Source organism: Saccopteryx leptura, chromosome 3, assembly GCF_036850995.1.
Source record: "Saccopteryx leptura isolate mSacLep1 chromosome 3, mSacLep1_pri_phased_curated, whole genome shotgun sequence".
In the NCBI taxonomy this organism is placed as follows: Eukaryota; Metazoa; Chordata; class Mammalia; order Chiroptera; family Emballonuridae; genus Saccopteryx; species Saccopteryx leptura.
This window is the reverse complement of record NC_089505.1, coordinates 342,636,985-342,658,182: the sequence shown is the minus strand read 5'-3', so window position 1 is coordinate 342,658,182 and position 21,198 is coordinate 342,636,985. Positions and strand designations below refer to the sequence as shown.

Sequence of the window (21,198 nt, the reverse complement as noted above, 5' to 3'; positions counted from 1 at the left end):
TGGCAATCATTCACCACTTGTTTATCTAGTAAACCAATCAATATTTACCTAGTAGTCTTTCTGTACAAGCGGCATACCAGACCAAAGAGAGAATGGTACTAAGACAAAGTTTTTGTCCTTATTAAATATAGAAAGGATTGAAAAAAACAGGGAATAGCTTACTTTTTAGTTACTCTTTTTCTAACCTCACAAAAAGATAATCATAAAACAATGAAGGGCAATGAGAAAGTGCATACAATTTGGCCCTGGCCGGTTGGCTCAGCGGTAGAGCGTCGGCCTGGCGTGCAGAAGTCCCGGGTTCGATTCCCGGCCAGGGCACATAGCAGAAGCGCCCATTTGCTTCTCCACCCCTCCCCCCCCCTCCTTCCTCTCTGTCTCTCTCTTCCCCTCCCGCAGCCAAGGAGCCAAGGCTCCATTGGGGCAAAGATGTCCCGGGCACTGGGGATGGCTCCTTGGCCTCTGCCCCAGGCACTAGAGTGGCTCTGGTCGCGGCAGAGCGATGCCCCGGAGGGGCAGAGCATCGCCCCCTGGTGGGCAGAGCGTCGCCCTGGTGGGCGTGCCGGGTGGATCCCGGTCGGGCACATGCGGGAGTCTGTCTGACTATCTCTCCCCGTTTCCAGCTTCAGAAAAATACAAAAAAAAAAAAAAAAAAAAAAAAGAAAGTGCATACAATTTGTAAGGGACATGCCAAGGCAGAGGGCTCAGGGTGCTTAATAACTAGTGGCCATTATTATCCATGTACAAGGCCAACACACTGTTTTATTAATAAGCTTCTATCAGTTACTCAAAATGAATTGCCAAAATATCAAAGTACATCCAACCCTGATACAAACACATAAAGTTTGGTACATCCTTGAACACTAAATGACAATTTTGTGATTATTTTCCTTACATAACAATGTAACAATCATCTCTTCCAAAAGAACGTCTGATTTACTAATGCAGTGCATTGGGATTAGGATAGAAGAACAGCTATTCCCTTGCTTTGTCCATATTGTAAGTGTCATCATGGAGGTAAGATATTTTACAGTAAAAACCTATTCCCAGTAATTGACCATATGTTCCAAGTTACCTTTTGTATTTTTGCCTTCTGAATGTGGACATCAGGAGGCTGGTTCACTATACCATTTCTTTCTACTTTAATAGATCATATTGACATATCCTAGGAACACCTACCTTCTCTTCCAGCTAAAAGCTCCTGTCCGCATACCACAGGTATTTGGGGTTAGGTAATGAGTGGGTAAGTATGAGACCAGCAATTATAGAGGAAAAGGAACATAATCAGATCCCGGTGTGCAGATTGTTTTTTTAGCTTGCAAATTCCCTCTTTCCAGTGTTTCAATTTTCAAAGGCTTATGGTAGTTTAAAGGCAATCCTCTTATAAGTGTACAAATTGTAATGATTATAGGAACAAGTTGTAATTGTTTCTAGCAAGTTTTTAAGAGTCTTTGATGTTATGATTAGTGTTTTATATGTTAATACATTGATAGGGGTGCTTATTTGCTTCTTCCCTTGTATGCTTTTATGGTTTCTAGGTTCAATGTGCAAATAAATCTTTGATCTCTGTAGGTCTATTTGGTTAAAAACGAAAGCTAAAAGAAATTAAACATGAGAAGCACAAGGTTTTTGCAATATTTACAAAGAGAGATTAGGGATTTCACTGCAAAAGTCCTGAGCTCAGGTCCATACCTTGAATATGGAGAGAAGGGCCCCCGACCACACCACACACGCAGAGGGGGCTGTGCTTTGGAAAGCCAGTCCCATGATATACCATCACGGAGCTGCGGCTCCTTTGTAGCCCGGGCCTAGCTGTATGACGAAGTCTAGGTTGATGTCACACTGAGCAAATCAAAGGCAAAGCTCTGCAAGCCATCGCTTCCTCTTTCCCGTTTGCCTCCTGCCCTTCAGAAATCACCATGGGGAAGAATTCCATCCTTGCAATGGTTTCATTTTAAGCTACCCTCCCAACATGAGTGATTTCAAAAAACTGGCTGGAATGTAGTACCTCCTGGAGCACACACCTTGACATGAATTGCTAAATTTCACAAGGAATTTACTTTTTGATAAATAATGCCTAAGAGAGGAATCTGGGCATTCATCAAACCGGCCAGCGCTAAAAACTAACACCAAGGAAGGGGACTCGTCAAGCCACTCAAATATGGACAGCGTTTAGGAAAATGTGTGTGGAGCTAAGTCATTAATGGCCTAATACTTTCTGTTTTATGTTGTAGAAAACAAAAACAAACCATAAGGCTTTGCTGCAAATACAGGTAAAGAGAAATTCATAAGAGAAAAGGAAGAAAAGATCAAACTTGACTGTATTCCCATTCCAGCTCATACGGTGCTGTTTTGCGACACTCAGGTTTCAATACTTGCAGAGGAGGGAAATGATATTGCACTTACCTTTGCTGTACACAATGCAGTTGTTTTTGTTGTCCTCCACTCCTTGCCAAGTCACATCCAGTAGCCACTTCGGACCAGCAGTCAGCACCATTGGGACCTGAGCCTTTGTCTTCTGCAAGAAGAATGATAACAAACAGCTGCCATTTGCTTTTGTTGATTAAAAACTTAAATAATAACTATACTAATCATTTCATTTTTACAAACAACTAAATCTCCCAAACCATAATCCAAGTCCTTATTCCCCTGTCTTGTGAAATCTTTTTAAGACAACAGAAGCTGTAAAGCTTTACTGTTTTTACTCATCTGAAGGGTAGAATTATTATCAAGGATTTTTTTTTCTTCTAAATGATACTGGATCAGATCTCCAAGATTAGACAGATCTCTTGTGGCTCTGAGTTATAAAGAGAATGCAGATGACTTTCATTGCAAAGAGCAGAGTGTTTAGAAGTGAACTTTAGACACATTGTACTTTACTATCAACAGGATCTCACTATTTCCTGAAACAGACAGGAAAGAATTTAAAGAATCAGGATCCATTTCAAAGCTCTTATCCTGAGCAACATTTATATTAGAGTAGGAATTTATTCTGAATGAATAATGAGGTCTGTTCAACCCCCTTTGCTAAGTGTGGATACACAGTCTGACTGTAACTGAAATAATAATAATGCTAATGATCCACCATACATTGTCTCCAGAAAGATTATAAAAGAGGAGTTGTGAATAAATTCCAATGCAGAGCAAGTAAAGCAAGATATCCCTGGACCTGATAAGCACAGAAGCAGGGAGACCTGTGATGTAGCCCTGACCAAATGTTTTCAGTGTACATTTCAAATATAAGGCTTAAAAGGTTCATCATTTTAGGCTGCTTGGCACCCAAATTATTTCTTTAATTATGTTGGTAAATTTACATGGCAGGAAGCAAACTGGGGAGGAAATACGTAAGCCTTAGCAAGACTCTTATTTCCAGATGAGTCACAGTGAACCGGCATTCAGACTTTTATCATTCACCAGCCCATGTTCTGTATATCGAATATCATAAAACCACAACACCGAGTACAATACAAGGGTCTCAAGGTAATTTTTGAACTGCATTTTCACCTAGATACGATCCTGCCAAAGAGATCTCAGCCCAGTCTGGGACTTTCCCACATGTTATATGCTATCGCAAATTTCCCAAATTGGCATTAACAAGTATTCGCTAGAGGAATTCCATGTAATCTGGCCATTTCGAATCTCTTAAGGGATCTGGAAAACCCATTTCACTTGCTGAATGACAACAATGATAACGCATGAGACACGGATCTATTGTTACTGTGAAGCCATATTAAATACTATGCATAAAATGAATGCTAACCCATTTCTTGAAGTATCAATTGCATTTAAGGGATAAAACTACCATAAAATATACAATTTAATGGAAAAATTAACCATGATGGATAAATTTAAGAAGAAGTCTGAAAAAAATACTTAAATATTAAAACAGAAGAGGTGGTAAACAGGATCAACTGGAAGAAATACTAGCATACTGATTTTTCATATTCATACTTTCATTCATTTTAATATTTAATTTTTCAACCATGCATCATAATATTTGGCAAGTATAACTGTGAAAAACAGTTATCTGAGAGCCCTTTAGGAAATAAATAATATCATATTAATTATATTATATTATATTAATTATATATTTTTAACAATCCAGGAACAAATGTTATCAAATTTTCCCTATGGTTACAAGTCTGAGTGACAATTTTTATTTATTTCCATTTTCAAAATAGAATTTGAGAATAAGCAAGCTTCTTCAATCGGAAATGATAGTGACCCATATCCAATTAAAAAGTAGGCCTTCATTATGCACATTTCAGCTCCTCTTACTACCAGGAAAACAGTAAAGTCCACAGATCAGGGTCAGCAGTTCTCTAAGCAGTAAGCAGAACAAGTCACAGGGGAGAGTCCACCATTTAGATAAACCTGTTATGATGGATTTGGTGGTCTTATTTGTAACATCTGCTTTTTTTTTTTTTTTTTTAAAGAACAGATTTCAACAATAGGCACCTGGCCCCCTTTCTATTATAAATATATACTTTTATTTTGTGGGAAAGTCCTGCATCTTAAATTATTTAATCTTTATACTCCATAGTTCTTAAAGCCACATGGATGTCTAACAGTAAATCAGCTTTTACAATTTACATGGCTAATATGAAAAATAGATATGGATCACTGAAGTTCTTTGTGGAATTTTTTTCATGTATAGTAAGTCTATTATCTTCCATTCATTTCACAAACCAACCAACTAACCCAGTCCTATACTTGGTGCCAGAAATATGCACAGGCAATTTTTGGTGAAGGATACAAATAAGTTAAAAAAGAAAAAGGCATTCAAGTTGGAAAGGAAGAAGTAAAGCTATCATTATTTGCAGATGATATGATATTGTATATAGAAAATCCTAAAGTCTCAGTCAAAAAACTACTGAACCTGATAAATGAATTCAGCAAGGTGGCAGGATATAAAATTAATACTCAGAAATCAGAGGCATTTTTATACACCAACAATGAACTGTCAGAAAGAGAAATTAAGGAAACAATCCCCTTCACTATTACAACCAAAAAAATAAAGTACCTAGGAGTACATTTAACCAAGGAGACTAAAGACTTGTACTCAGAAAATTATAAAACATTGATAAAAGAAATCAAGGAAGATACAAAAAGTGGAAGCATATACCATGCTCATGGTTAGGAAGAATAAATATCATTAAAATGTCTATATTACCCAAAGTAATTTTTTTTTAGAATGGTTCCAGAAGGAGAAATGCACCCCCATGTTTATAGCAGCATTGTTCACAATAGCGAAGATCTGGAAACAGCCCAAGTGTCCGTCAGAGGACGAATGGATTAAAAAGCTTTGGTACATATATACTATGGAATACTACTCAGCCACAAGAAATGATGACATCAGATCATTTACAATAACGTGGATGGACCTTGATAACATTATATGGATTGAAATAAGTAAATCAGAAAAAAACTAAGAACTATATGAACCAATGCATAGATGGGACATAAAAATGAAACTCAGAGACATGGACAAGAATGTGATGGTAACAGGGAATGGGGTGGAGGGGTGGGGAAGGGGCGAGGAAGGAGAGGGAGGGAGTGGGGGGAGGGTAGGGGCACAAAGAAAACCAGATAGAAGGTGACGGAGGACGATTTGACTTTGAGTGAGGGGTATGCAGCATAATCAAAGGTCAAAATAATCTGGAGATGTTTTCTCGGAACATATGTACCCTGATTTATCAATGTCACTGCATTAAAATTAATAAAAATAAGATAAAAAAAAAAAGAAGTTCGATATAAGGCAAAAGGTAGGCTGGTAGGGAGTTCAACATCACAAGTAAATTGTTTGTGGGTCAATGAAAGGGCAAGAGAGAAACTCCTGTCATGTGGATTCTGGGAGGATTTTATAAAGGAGATGACAGTTGGGCAGGTTCTTAAAGGATATACAAAAAGAATTGACAATTGCTGGTAACAGCATGACCATCGTCTGAACAGTACATATGCGAGTCATGTGTAAACAGGGTACAGAAAGTAGTTCTGGGACTCTAAGTTTTTAAAAGTCTTCAGAATTGTTCTTGGTATGTAGAAAGCACTAGATAATCATTAGCTGTCATCATTATTATCGTCATCATCAATATTATTATTGAAAAGAGGAAGGAACAGCATGCATGTGTCTCAAAGGGCAAGTTAGAAACAGATCTCAAAGGTCCTCTTCATATCAGACAACCTTCTGTGCTGAAGTCTCTAAGCAGAATAAAGCCAGTAACGATCTTTAATCCGGAGAAATAGGGTCCTATTATTTCATATATATTTTCAGATGAAAAAATTGCAACTCAAAGATTAAATAAATTTTTTTTTTTAGGTCAAATAGCTTGTAGAAGACAGAGCCCATGTTTGTATTTAGCTCTGTTTCCAAACTACTACTCGTAGAGTGACAAATCATCTGGCTTTTCCTGGGGCTGAAAGATTTCCAAAGTGTTGGTGTCGTGTTAAACTGCAGAGTCCTAGCAAACGGGGAGAAGCTGTTCATTCCACCTCTGCTGTTACTACTGTCAAAATAATATTAGCCGTTTACATCTATTGAGTACTTGCTAAATGTTGGGTATTAAGTACTTCACCAGAATTACATTTTATGATTTTTCAACTCCAGGAGTTAGGCATTGACATTTTTTCTACATTGTATATGAGCAAATTAAGATTTAAAGCAGTTAATTCTGTGGCAGACATAGAAATCATTAATTAATATATTTCCTTAATGGTGTTAGGCATAATACCTTTTAAAACTTTGGAAGCATTTATTATGCTTGGATACAGGTAGAAACTGGTTTATCTAAAAAAAACTAAATTGAAGAGAAAACAATTTCTTTGACTCCAAATCAATAAAGCAAAAGCAAAAAATGTACCAAAGATTTGCTGAAAGCTATATCCAAGCTATAAAGTAAATAAGTAGATAAAAAATCTCAAGGGACCATTTATTATAGTTTTTAAGGAGGTAAGCCAATTTCTTTCTGAAGAAGTCAAGTTTTGTAGAGATTGACTGCCTTCAAAGAAGATTACCAAGTGTGAGAAGGAAGACGTTAGCCAGGATTCTATGAAACTATAGTCCAGCAAAACCCATGAATAGAAAATAACAGTAATATCCACATTGATAATTAGGTTCACTTTCCCATGCCTCTATTATAAGGATTCATACAAGATTTAAGAGTGGAAGCAACTTTAAACTCAATGCTTTCAATGCCCTAACTTCACAAATAAAGAAATAAGGCCAACATCTTTATCTAGTATCCTACAAAGAATATAGTTGGCACAATGTGTTGGGAAAAGAGTGCAGATATAAAAGATGTCATAGGCAGAAAACTGGTCCCCAAAGATGTCATGCCCTAGTCACTTGAATGAGTAAGTTACCTTACTTTGCATAGAGATTTTAAAGATTTGATTAAGGCTTAGGACCATGACATACATGGTGAGGAGACCTTGGATTCTCTGGATAGACTCACTCTGAACACATGAATCCTTAAGTAGAAGAGAAAGGCAACGGTAGATCAGAGATTCGACCTGAGAAGAACTCCACCTACCTTTGCTGCATGCCAAGGCCTTGAACTAAGGAACATAGTGGTCCAGAAACTAGGAGGGGCCTTCAGTGACAGGGAGTAAAAAAACAGGGATATCAGTCATGCACACTCAAGGATCTGAATTCTGCCGACAACCTGAAGGAGAATATGAATTCCCCCCAGAACCTCCAGAAAGAAACACATTCTCACAAACTGATTTCAGATAGGAACATATTCTCGCAATACTGAACTTCTGAGCTACAGAAATTTAATGTAAAAAAAATGTGCATGTTTTTAAGCCACTAAGTATGTGATAATCTGTTTGGCAGCAATAGAAAATTAATACAAAAGTCATTCAGAATTACTACTGATTTACAGCTTAAAAATGGTAACTTCTTCACAAAATGTGCTTCAAGGTATAAAACAACTTTCCTTTAGATGTAATAACACCAAATCTACATTGTCATTCTAAAATTATTAGATGTGTTTAATGTTATTGCCTTCAAGTATGAGAAAATACACAGTGGTGACTAATGATTCCTGTGTCTATAATTAGAAATTTAAACATTTCATGATTCAGCATTGACCTTAGAGCTGATGTGTAGCAGAAAGAACATTACTGTTCTTGGAGTCAGTTGATCCAGGTTTTAATCCTGATACATGCTACTGGTGGGCTCTGTGACTAGAACGTCACTTAAACTTGAAAGTTTTGACTTCAGAATGCACATCTGAGAAATGGGGAAAGTAATTTCTTTCTCAAAGCTTATCATGCAAAGCAACTGGCATAGTGTATACCACAGATGCACATCAAAGTTTTGCTGAAGATCTATTATATATGAATAAACAAGTAAAAAATGTACAGAAAGCATGTATTGAAGACCTACTATTTCTCAGGCACTGGTTATGTTTGTAGTAATTAGCACAGAAGTCAAGACAAAAGCCATTATCTAATTTAGAGGTGGTGGTAGCCATTAGTGCTACTGATCGTTTATTTCCAACTCTCCACATTCCAAGTCTCTTATAGTCAGGTACAGTCATATGACTTCATTTGATCAATGCAATTGGACAAGGACTGACTCGTGTCACTTCTACACAGAAGCTGTAAGAGCCAACGGACCGTCACAATGCCTTGCCTTTGCTGAAGTGATCTTACAAGGAAAAAGCCTTGGTAACCACAATAGTCATGGAGTATGGGAAGGAAACTTTATGTAAAAGCTGTTGTGATGTTAGGGTTGCTTGCAATCTCAGCAAAACTTGGATTATTGTCACTTATACAAAGGTTTCCATAATTTTTTATTTGGATTGAAATAAGCCATGGGTTTTTTGCAGGTTAAAGTTTTCACTTTATCTATATCTAAGCAGTTTCTTTCGGTAAAAAATCAATTCAAGGTACATAACTGAAGCCCTAGATTTCAGGGAAGCTGGAATGTTTTATTTTTGTTTGTTTAATTTTTCTGAAGTGAGAAGCGGGGAGGCAGAGTGATAGACTCCTGCATGCAGTCGACCAGGATTCACCCGGCATGCCCACCAGGGGGCGATGCTCTGCCCATCTGGGGCGTTCCTCTGTTGCAACCAGAGCCATTCTAGCACCTGAGGCAGAGGTCATGGAGCCATCCTCAGTGCCTGGGGCAACTTTGCTCCAGTGGAGCCTTGGCTGTGCGAGGGGAAGAGAGAGAGAAAGAGAAAGGAGAGGGGGAGGGGTGGAGAATCAGATGGGCACTTCTCCTTTGTGCCCTGACTGGAATCGAACCCAGGACTTCTGCACACCAGGCCGACACTCGATCACTGAACCAACCAGCCAGGGCCTGGAATGTTTTAAAAAGAAAAAATTCTATGCACTTTTGAGACTCCATATTGTGAGTGTTAAAAAAATCTGCTCTCCCGGACACTCTTTGAACCCATGGTTTCATGCTTAGACAAACTTGACAAGGACAAAATGGGTCAAAAGTGTCATTTCTTAGGAATAATTAGAATCATCTAATGCGGATAAAAGAGGTCAGACTAGCATCCACTTCTTACTAACCTTTGGAGTTACTGGACCTACAGAGGAGGTAGCCTTCAATAAACGTTTATACTCAAGCCAAAAGGTTAATGGAGATAAAAGTAGACAGCCCAAAGGTAAAGAACAGACGATAATTCTAACCTAAGAAACTGGTGACATAATGCAGTCTTAGGGATTCCAAATTTTGCTGAAAATATTTGCTGAAGATTTCCAAAATGGGCTTAGGAAGAGCCAGAAGTCTTAGGAAAATCTGACCCATGAGGAGAGCCTGCTACTACAGCCTTTTAAAAGAACGAGATGTGCTATTTAATGGAAAAATTGGTCTCCATTGACTTTAGTTTAGGAAATACAGTAAATGTCCTTAGAGGATCTCAAGCCAATGCCACGGGGTGTAGCTGAATGCTGAGGAAAACACTCTTGGTGCACTGCTTCCATAACTGAGTGATAGGTGATAAAGGACTGAGACTTGTTTGGCAAATTCATAGCTGTTTTAACAACTCCATGTCTGTTTCTATTCTCTTACTTATAAAAACACATTCAAAAGTAGGCATAAAAGTTTTTCCAAATTACTGCAGACATTAGACTGATATAGTGAGAACCAGAAAAATTGCCGATCTCCCCCAACTGCATTATTCACATCTATACAAAAAAGTAGTAGGGTATGGGATTCCACTGTGCTCTACCACAGGGAAAAGATTATACAGGAGAAGTTTCAGTTAATGCTTCCAAGTAATTCTCCACATTGGAATTAAATTCAAATTCAATATGACAGTCACAAAAACATTGATCACGGTCCCTTTAACAGTACACAGTCTCTAGTGACAGTGAACTTGAATTTAAATATTCCCTTCACCAACAGCCTATCCTAAGAGGCATAACAATTTAAAATCTGACTACCTGGAGTTGAAAGAAATATCAAGTAATAATTCAAGGCCCCGAAAATTGTACTTTCAGTAATTATGGGCATAATATAATGTCTCAGAATTACTGATTTGACTGGAACTGTTAAACTTTCAGAATGATGATTTCCATCTAATAAAACTGCTTTTTTGAAGTTATACAGGATACCTTGTGAATGTTTGAGCTTGATGTTAGAGGCTAATATATATTTTCTTTTAGAAAATAAGAGTATTATTTTAATACATAAATAGAAATACTCCATGTGGTCCTGTAGGGTCAGCATTATTTGTTTAATGATATAAAAAGAGGTGCTCAGCAATAACACAAATATTCTCCATGACTAATTAATACCCAACATCATTAAGTCATGTGTTTCCATTTAAAAACAGAATTGAGGCCCTGGCCGGTTGGCTCAGTAGTAGAGCGTCGGCCTGGCGTGCGGGGGACCCGGGTTCGATTCCCGGCCAGGGCACACAGGAGAAGCGCCCATTTGCTTCTCCACCCCTCCCCCTCTCCTTCCTCTCTGTCTCTCTCTTCCCCTCCCGCAGCCAAGGCTCCATTGGAGCCAAGATGGCCCGGGCGCTGGGGATGGCTCCTTGGCCTCTGCCCCAGGCGCTAGAGTGGCTCTGGTCATGGCAGAGCGACACCCCGGAGGGGGCAGAACATCGCCCCCTGGTGGGCAGAGCTTCGCCCCTGGTGGGCGTGCCGGGTGGATCCCGGTTGGGCGCATGCGGGAGTCTGTCTGTCTCTCCCCGTTTCCAGCTTCAGAAAAATACTAAATAAATAAATAAATAAATAAATAAATAAATAAATAAAAACAGAATAGAATGGCTACTGAACTACAATGGGATGTCCACTGAGTGAGAGTCTCAGTCTTCCTTTTGTTTATGATGTCTAAAAACATGGGCCAGGGGAAGAGGGAAGAGAGAGAGAGAATATGAATGCTTTACACACAGATATAAATGGTCACTTCAAGAACTCCCAAAGTCATACCAAGTATCTTATCTACAGTTATTGTTTTAAAAGCAACAAAACTCAACTTAGTAAAAAGATTATCAATTTTGTATTGCTTGAAAAAAATTCATGTGCTAGACACAGTGTGAAACTCAAGCTCAAATAAATTGAAGAATATTCTGAAATTAGAAAATACATGAAAACTCTAAATCAGCAAGATATCAGTAATGTGATATAACAAGAACGACTGTACTATACCATTAATTAAGCACACAATAGATTTATGAATGGAAATCCAGGAAGGTTTCATTAGATAGTGTTTCTCTTGAACACAGTTCTACAAAATATCCAGCAAGGACAGCACCAGAGAGAAATTCCAGAAAGCTTCTGCTAACGGAGTTCACTGTGGTATGTGGGATCTCAAACATGATAAGAGACTTTTCAAAAACAAAATGAGTGTGAAATAAAATGATAGAATTCTTGGCTACCATATCCATACTCCTATGTCAAAGATGGTTTTATCTCTATGAACCAAAAATTTAAATAATCATTATCTCAGAAGTATATTTGCTTTTAGTTCTCATAATCATTGAAACATTATTTTAACATGCATCACTGCTTAAATATAGGAATTTCAGTATAAGAAATATGATCTTTTAGGAAAGGGAACACAAATAGTTCAATATATACAGGTCATTAAAATAATCCCTTTCCTTCCACATAAAAGTAATCACTTTGTGGTATTTAGAAAAAACAATATAAAATTATGTATTATTCAAGCATACTCACCCTAAAGACACAGGTATTTCATTTCCAAATGGGAAGAATCTCTAAATGAATAATAAACATCAAGCTTATTCGCATATTTATTATACTTTCATTTAAAAAAAATAGACTCATTGCTCTTTCCTTTTTGCCAACTTCACTCCCACAGTCTCATCTGCTCTACACATACGTTTGGCGCCAAAGAGGAACTACTCCCTCCAAGCTGGCAACCATTAACTTGAACCTTTTATTTTATACAGCTCCGAAAGTCACAGAGTGTTCAAGGAGTGTTGTTTTGCTCCTGGCAGAATTTCTGGGCTTGCACAGAGTGCAATGTGCAAAAGAGTGTCAGTGCTGAAACCCTGGGAAGGGAGAGGTAACTTGTCCTCCTTCTACATGGCTGTCACATAGACGTGTAGTAAGTAGGGTTCCAGGATCTTAAAGCGGTGGTCCCAGCTCTGTGACCTGGGGCCAATCACTTAACCTCTCAAGGTCTCATCTTCTTGCTTTGTCAGATGATCTCATGTGTCTTTACAGCTTAACCATAATATCATTATAAGACTTCCAACTACTACAGAATTTACATCAAGCCTAAACTCAAATCCTGGGGGCAGCGAAGATATCTGTTAAAATTCAACACACTGGATTTATGCTTACTTAAGGAAATGCTACTATTTTTATTGGCAAAACAGTAAATAAAGCCAGTCTAATTTACTTTACTTTGGTATTTTAAAACCAAAGAAAATGGTGTGGTAGAAATACAAATGTTATTAGCATGAAGAATTATAGAGTGTGTAATATATATATATATATGCATATATATATATATATATATATATATATATATATATATATATATGCATTCAACTCTCAATGACCTATTTACACATAAAAAAAAAATAGTGCTCGATTCTATTCAGCAGTCTCTTGTTGAGATTTACCCCCAAAGGTATTCTGTGGAAGAGAGAAAAACCTCAATTCTGTACAGTCATCTTCAGATACTGAGATATGTCTGTCCCTCACTAATTAATCCACTGTAATTTGTAATGAGTCCTTCATCCACCTTTTACACTATCTCCCTATTATCACCATTTTAGTTCATCTTATCTTAACATCGGCTTCACCCCCTGCAAAAAAGGCAGTCATGATATTAATAATATAGTAAAATTTAAAGCCAAATATAAAAGTTTATTCCCCTTTAATTATGTTGTTTTCATGATCTGTAACCCTATGCCACTTTCTGGCCATAAATTATTAAGAACTCGTCTATATTTTGAACTTCAGATATACCTGATCGTGATATTTGAAACTGATGGGAAAAGTTCATAGAAAATCTGGAAGAACAGCAGTGAGAAGTATCCCCCTTCAAAGAGGGGAAAAAAAGATGTAATTGTTAAAATAGAGAGTAGGAGCTGTAACAAATATAGTACATTTTGGGAAGACAGAATTTTATGAGACGAGTTATTGAAAATTGGGTGCAAAAAAATCAAAAGCTTCATTCCTGGCCTGTGGTGGTGCAGTGGATAAAGTGTTGATCTGGAACGCTGAGGTGGCTGGTTTGAAACCCTGGGCTTGCCTGGTCAAGGCACATATGGGAGTTGACGCTTCCTGTTCCTTCCCCACTTCTCTCTCCCTTATCTCTCTCTCTCTTTTCTCTAAAATGAATAAATAAAATCTTTAAAAAACCTCAAAAGCTTGGCAAACTAGGTGGTAGAAGTGCAAAGGTGTTACAGAGTACTCAAACAAAGTTTATCTAATCTGTGAGATACTTAGGAGCAAGTTTATTGCAAGCACTTAAATTAAGCATTGAAAGTAAGACTATGAGGGTGGTTTTCAATGTATTCCTCCAAAGGACAGATGAAGAAAGACTACACTAGTTCTGCACTTTCAGAGAATAAAAGTCAAGAGCCCAGCTCACTGGGGGCTGGCCTTCCCTGTGGGAAGCTTGCTGCCTTGCCTTTCATGGGGGAAACAATGAGAGGAGAGGAGGACACCAACCAATGAAACAGACTCAACTCTACATGCGCCCAGCACAGGGATCTTTGTTCAGCGTTATCCGTGAGTCTACAGCAATTTAGGAGCAGGCTATGAAATTAGAATCAAATGAGTTATAAACCTGGATTAACTGCCCCTGGACAAATTTCTCAAACCACATTCTTATTCTTTACAAAAATTATAAAAATGTGAATAAAAGCATCAATGGGTCTGTTGGAAGGATATTTTAAAAATGTTAACATGACAAACTAACATATCTATTAAAACTTAATGGTTGGGTGCAAAGACCATTTGTTAAATTCTACATCTAGTTGAATGTGAATTATATTAAAGCTTAAGACACTTTACTTTGCATTGTCCAGATGGGTTTTTTGCCACATAAATAATGCAACCTCATGTGTAAAATCACTCTGATTAATAATAACTAATCAGCATTCTTTTTGTATTTCTCTATACCATTTCTATTTTAAGAAGTTTATTTAGGTTGTTCTGCTTTTAAAATATGCACTTTAAAAAAAATGCACTTTATACCTTAGTATAATGAATTAGTATATTCATTATTCATTCAATAAATATTCCTTAAATATCTATTATATAGGCCCTGACCAGGTAGCTCAGTTGGTTAGAGAATTGTCCCAATATGTCAAGGTTGCAAGTTCAATCCTGGGTCAGGGCACATGCAAGAGTCAACCAATGAATTCATGAATGAGTGGAACAACAAATGGATGTTTCTCTCTCTCTCTCTCTAAAACCAACTTTAAAAATCAACTAAATAGAAAACTCTAAAAGTAGAAAATGAAAGATGAGTTACATTTCCTTTAAATGCTCACCAAATATTGATAATAAAAATATCTAAATGATATACAAATTATTTAAGTCAACATTAATAATCTCATATTTTAATTATATGTCTGATACATATGAAAATTTCAATGCCTATTTGATGGTCCATGACCAAACCAAAGTATAGTAATAGATGAAAAGTGGTTAATAGCCTCTTTTAAAAAGATACATCTTTGTGGCAATTTTGAATTTCACTTAAATTTTAAAGTTAAAAATGGCTTCAATTTTAATAATTATATCTAAAACCTAATCATAAAATCTTCTATATACATGTTTTGGGAAGCCATTCACTTCTATTACTATCAAACATCAGTTCACTAAACACCCATTTAATTGTTCTTATTGCTAAATAAAGCATATCATAAAAATATATTGAAAATATATAGAAAATATTTCAAAAATTGAAATTTTGGGGAACTGCAGCCAAGATCAATTATGTATATACTATTTTGAGTGTATACTCATTATCTCACTTAATATGCTTTATTAACAGTTAAGAGATGGTTTAAAAATTTGTACTCTGGTGTTTGAGTCACATCTCCACTACTTAGTAGCAGTATGACCTAGGGCAAACTTCTTAACTACTGTGTCACAATTTCTTCATTTCTAAAATTAGTACAATAAAAGTACTTATATGTTACAGGATTACTTTGAGGATTAAATGAATGTATATAGTGAGGTTAAAGCAGTAAAATATGTTATTCCCTGTGTTTGTCTTACGTTTCTATCACTCCTAAAGTGATATGATACCATATTCCCAGTAGATGAAGAACTTTGGCTGAGTAGAAAAGTAACATATTTCCCTCATATATGATTTAAAACTTTTTTCTTTTTGTATTTTTCTGAAGTGAGAAGCAGAGAGACAGGGAGACAGACTCCCACATGTGCCTGACCGGGATCCACCTGGCATGCCCACTAGGGGGTGATGCTCTGCCCATCTGGGGCATTGCTGCGTTGCAACTAGAGCCATTCTAGCATCTGAGGCATAGAGCCATCCTCAGTGCCTGGGCCAACTTTTGCTCCAATAGAGCCTTGGCTGTGAGAGGGGAAGAGAGATAGAGAGAAAGGAGAGGGCGAAGGGTGGAGAAGCAGATGGGCACTTCTCCTGTGTGCCCTGGCTGGGAATCAAACCCAGGACTTCCACACACTGGGCCAACACTCTACCATTAGGCCAACTGGCTAGGGTATGACTTATAAAATTTTATTAAACAATGACTATATGCTAAAATTCTAGCTGCTATATTACTTTTAAGATTGGGTTGTCACAATTCTGTGAGAAAGCTATTGTCAAGTCCATTTTGTATGTGTAAAAATTGAGACTCTAAATGTTAAACAACTTGTTCAATTTCACATTGCTAGAAACTAAATTCTTTCCATGGTGTTGAAGCAATAAGAATCTTCTTAAGAATTGTGTTAGGTATCAATTCTTTATGCCCATGAAAACTAGCTTAAAAGATCTTCCATGAGTCAGTGGTTAGCAGTTAATGTTTTACATTATGCATGATTCCTAGCTGCACTTTGTATAAGCTAATTGCATGGTGCCTCATTAATAACCTTCAAGGTTTTTTGAGCTGTGAAATTTATACTTTCATAGTGAATTGCTTCTCACATTTGCACAATTTGGGATCTTAAAAGTCTACTTGAGGTACCAAATATCAATGTCAAACATCTAGTAGGTATAAGGGTAATACAACTGAGCAGTCTAATTAGTACATAAAAATATTAAAAACAGGCAATGCTTTTTAATATTTTTATTTTCATGGCTGTAGATATTTTTATAACTGTAAAAACAATTATAGCTATCAACAGGTAAAAAGTCACCTGTCTAAAAGTTTCCAATCAGAAGCTGAATTCATGATGAGATCTAAGATGTCTTTAGGCTAAAATCAGCACTGATTATACAAGAGCAAATGAAAAATGGATTCTCTTGGTGCTCAGCTGGTCAGCAGACATAGCAGAGCCTCATCAGTGTACTTCCAGGTGAGGTATCAGTGTACGCTCTGGGCCTTCATACGAATGGTCAATTCCCCTCTTCAGAACCTCAGAATGCACCCACTTAAAGAAGTTAAACTGCAAGGTCCAGTCTTGGCTCACTGATGTAATTTTTCCACTTAAGAATATCTCAAAGTTTAGTTAGCAAATTGAGTTGCTCACAGGTAGACCTGACCAAAGTACGTAGTTTCACCTGCCAGCAGAAGTTCAAGGCCAAACAGAAGTTAAAACAAAGCTTCAGGAAAAAGAATTGGGTGAAAATAGTGCAGAGATGGAAAAAAAGGTAGTTCCTTTTCAATTTTATTTTTCAATTACAGTTTACATTTGATATTATTTTGTATTGGGTTCAGGTGTACAGCACCGTGGTTAGCTAATCATCTAGTTCACAAAGTGGTCTGTCCTATATTCCAAGTACCCAGCTGACATCATACATAGTTAGCTGAATATTCTCCATGTGGTACTTTACATCCCCATGATTATTTTGTGATTAAAAAGGTAGTTCTTTTGACTCAGTGGGTCTGAAACTAAAGAGTTCAAATATTATTGATGGCATACTCACAATATTTTTCCACCATGTGATGAGTATGATGAGGAAAAGCAAAGCCTCCATTCACATACTCTGGACTTAGCAGAGAGGCAATTCATACAGTGGCTAAAAGCATGGGCTCGAGGGTCAGACTGCTTAACTTTAAATCCAACCTTTGCTACTCATCTATGATGTGATCTTGTCGAGTAGCTCCTAGCTCCACTTCTCTGTGCATCAGTTTCCTTATCTGTAAAATGGGAATAATAACACCTCATGGGGCTATTGTGAAGATGAAATAAATTAATACTTATAAATCACTTAGACCCATAACTGACAACTAGTAAGTGTTTTTGTTTTGTTTTTTTTTAATCATTATTATGTATATTGATTTGGGGGAAATTTAAGAAATAGTTAAATACCTGTGCAAAGGCTTGTGCCTGTTTAACTTAGTCTATCTAGACAGCAACAAAAGGATCAAGGTAGCATAGTATGTGTGTGTTACAGATTTTATTACTTTGACCAATCTTTTTACTTTTTATCAACTTAATAGATTGGCCAATGGAAAGGCAATATCACCACTTCTGGCACAATGAAATGATTTCAATGGAAACCCAATGTTAGCTGAATAAGATCTTACCTAGCATGATAAACAGTGCTACTTATTGGTTATAAAATAAATTATTCTATCTAAATTACTCCAAATTTTCTACCTATAGTTTTTACTATAAGATCTAAACATTTGTAGGGCATCCAGGAAATAGTTTGAAAAGGCTCTGACATTGAATTCCCAATTATGTCATTCCCCTACATTGGGTTCTAAATTGATAATTCCTGAGTTAGTCCATAATTTTAGAATATGCAACTTTTTCTTGTAACAGATGCTAGAACAAAGCCTTAAATTTAAATATCATAATCTTTTACTACTTTAAACTTTTAAACATGTCTCATTTGTCAATCACAACCAAACAAAACCAAACACAAAGCAGTAACTCCCACGATTACAAAGACCATGAGCCTATTTCATGGTAGTATGCTAGTTACATATATATATATTTTTAATGACCTGAGAATTCACTAAATGTAGGTTTGGTTCAAACTTGCTTACTAAATAGTTGGATTACTTTATTCAAAATATATCACTTCCCTGGCTAGTTTCTTCATTTATAAAAGAAAAGGCAAGACCTCCAGGACTTGGTGGGTACCTTCTGGTTCTAGAAATTCAGGCACCCACAATAGAAGAAACTCTTGAAACAGACTTGTTTCGTGTTCCTCAGTCTTTTAAAATCTGCGCTCTCCTTTCTTGGTGTTCAGAAAACAAATTCATGGCATCCTTTAATATTTAGAAATTTAGGTAAGTTATAAATATACTTAAAAATGACACAATGGTGCTTGATTCCCTAGGAACAAAGTTCTTCAACAAATACGTGTACGTCCGTGTAAACTCTTGATGGTGCTCTTCTCTGTTACATTTGAGAATCACAAAACAATGTCGTGATTCACGCTAAAGTAAATTTTCCCTAACTCACTCTGCAGAAGGAAAAGCTAAACTATGAACTCAAATGGAGTTTGCTTTTTCCCTTGATTTAGGCAGAACAAAATGCCTTAATTTACTGCTCTGTGTTCTGTATCTTTTGAGACTGTGCACCCCTAGATAAGGCAATAGCCTGACCATATATTTCCATGTTGTACTGTTACAGATAGATCCAAGTTCAAGCTTCTCATCATCAAGACTCTGAGTCTTCCTTTTTGTGTTACTAAATAAGATTTGTTATTATTCTTCACAGTGTTGCGGAAAGCATTCTGCCTACCATAGTCACTCCATGAATACTTTCAATTGTTGATAAGAGTACACATATAAGATACACAGACCAACTTCCTTTTTGGCCCAAATCACACTATTCTACAACATATGGAAGAAAGTTTGGTAGTTTTGCACTAGGAGTGGATTAAACGGCACTAAAATAAATGCTATGATACAGCCAGTCGATAGTAAAATCTCAAGCATGAAAATAATACAATGTCTTTGTTTATTCCATCTATAATTCTAAATGTGGATTATAAATAAAAAGGATAATTTTTTAAATGCTCCCTCACTTAATTACTGTGGCTAGACTAAACATATGCAACAAAACCAAATTATCTTATAGTTTTCCTGTTTTAAAAGCAAAGATTTGGGGGGAAGGAGAGAGGGCAGGGAGTGAAACTAGTGATAAAAACAAGGGGTTGAGCAGTGGGACTGGTGCAGATAGAGTCCACGTTCCAATAAGACTCAACAAACAGCTCTGATCAGAATCTAAGTGATGGGAAACAGCCTGTAGCTTCGAGATTAGCTGCTTCACACTATTTCCAAGTTAAGCCAGCACAAGTAACATCATGAATGCATAATTATAATTATGCATTAGAGTATGCATAATGATCTTAAAATCGGTAAACAAAGAAAAGGCATCAGAATTTCTCAGCTATTTTAGCTCTTTCTGTTACAGAAATCAAAATATGACAAGGTTTTTCAGGAGGGGTGATGCTTACTGAAACTTTCATGAAATTTGCAAACTTGAGGAAACAGCTAATGAACCAACATTGCTTTAAAAGTCCCTTTTAGGATATTCCACACGAATAAGTTCAATCAAAGAAATGCAATAGAGTATTTCAAACATATGAAGCAAACACTCAGGAATGTTCATATTTAAAGTAGCCAGTCCTTGAGAGAGAAATAATAATAATAAGGTAATATCTTGGACTTTTTTTTTTTGTATTTTTCTGAACCAAGAAGCAGGGGGAGGCAGAGAGACAGACTTCCGCATGTACCCAACTGGGATCCAACTGGCATGCTCACCAGCGGGTGATGCTCTGCCCATCTGGGGCGTTACTCTGCTGTAACCAAAGCCATTCTAGCACCTGAGGCAGACACCATGGAGCCATCCTCAGCACCCGGGCCAAATTTGCTCTAATGGAGCCTTGGCTGTGAAAGGGGAAGAGAGAGATAGAGAGGAAGGAGAGGGAGAAGGGTGGAGAAGCAGAAGGGTGCTTCCCCTGTGTGCCCTGGCTGGGAACTGAACCCGGGACTTCCATATCCTGGGCCGATGCTCTACCACTGAGCCAGCTGGCCAGGGCTTCTTGAACTTCTTATATAGACTAAAATAATAATGCATATTCCTGGAATTGTTTAGAAAAATATAATATGTGATTGGCTAATAAAAAAAACAGGTAAAAGAAACAAAAAGTATGTTGGAAATAATCACTAGCAAATGAGGAATTTTTGTTAAAACCACTATATTCCAAAAATCTAACCACAACTATACCTAACCTGAATGTATCCAGCTATGGTATTTTGTTTCAGTTTTCCAAAATGAAGACAGACGTCCAGTTGAAGGGTGATATCCTTTTAACATTGAAAGGCAGTTATGTCATGTGTTAGTCTATGTTTCGGGCAAAATGATTTGATATTCTTTTCTCACGGTACTATTTTTACTGCTCTGTTCTGGAATTTGGCCAAGATGTCTACATTCCTTATACCAGAGCCCTAAACTGAATAACCAAATCTTAACAAGGGTGTCAGTAAACCTGAGAGCTGATGCATCCTGTGGAGACCAAGTGACAGGCAGGATCAGAGGCTAAGAGGGCTTCTTCTTCTTCAATGACACAAAAAGATATCAAAAACTACCTGGAATTCCTTTCATCTTTTATTTTCTTGCCCCTCTTTCCCACCAAAACTCAGA

At 37.0% G+C, this 21,198-nt stretch overlaps 1 protein-coding gene across 2 annotated transcripts in view; it reads right to left on the bottom strand.

Moving 5' to 3' along the window:
- The window catches only part of ZFPM2 (zinc finger protein, FOG family member 2), a 496,687-nt gene that overhangs the window by 161,941 nt on the left and 313,548 nt on the right, over positions 1-21,198 (bottom strand). For both annotated transcript variants that reach the window (XM_066379346.1, XM_066379347.1), the window contains one exon: positions 2,404-2,515. In XM_066379346.1, the coding sequence (XP_066235443.1) occupies positions 2,404-2,515 (112 nt within the window). The remainder of the gene's footprint in view (positions 1-2,403; positions 2,516-21,198) is intronic.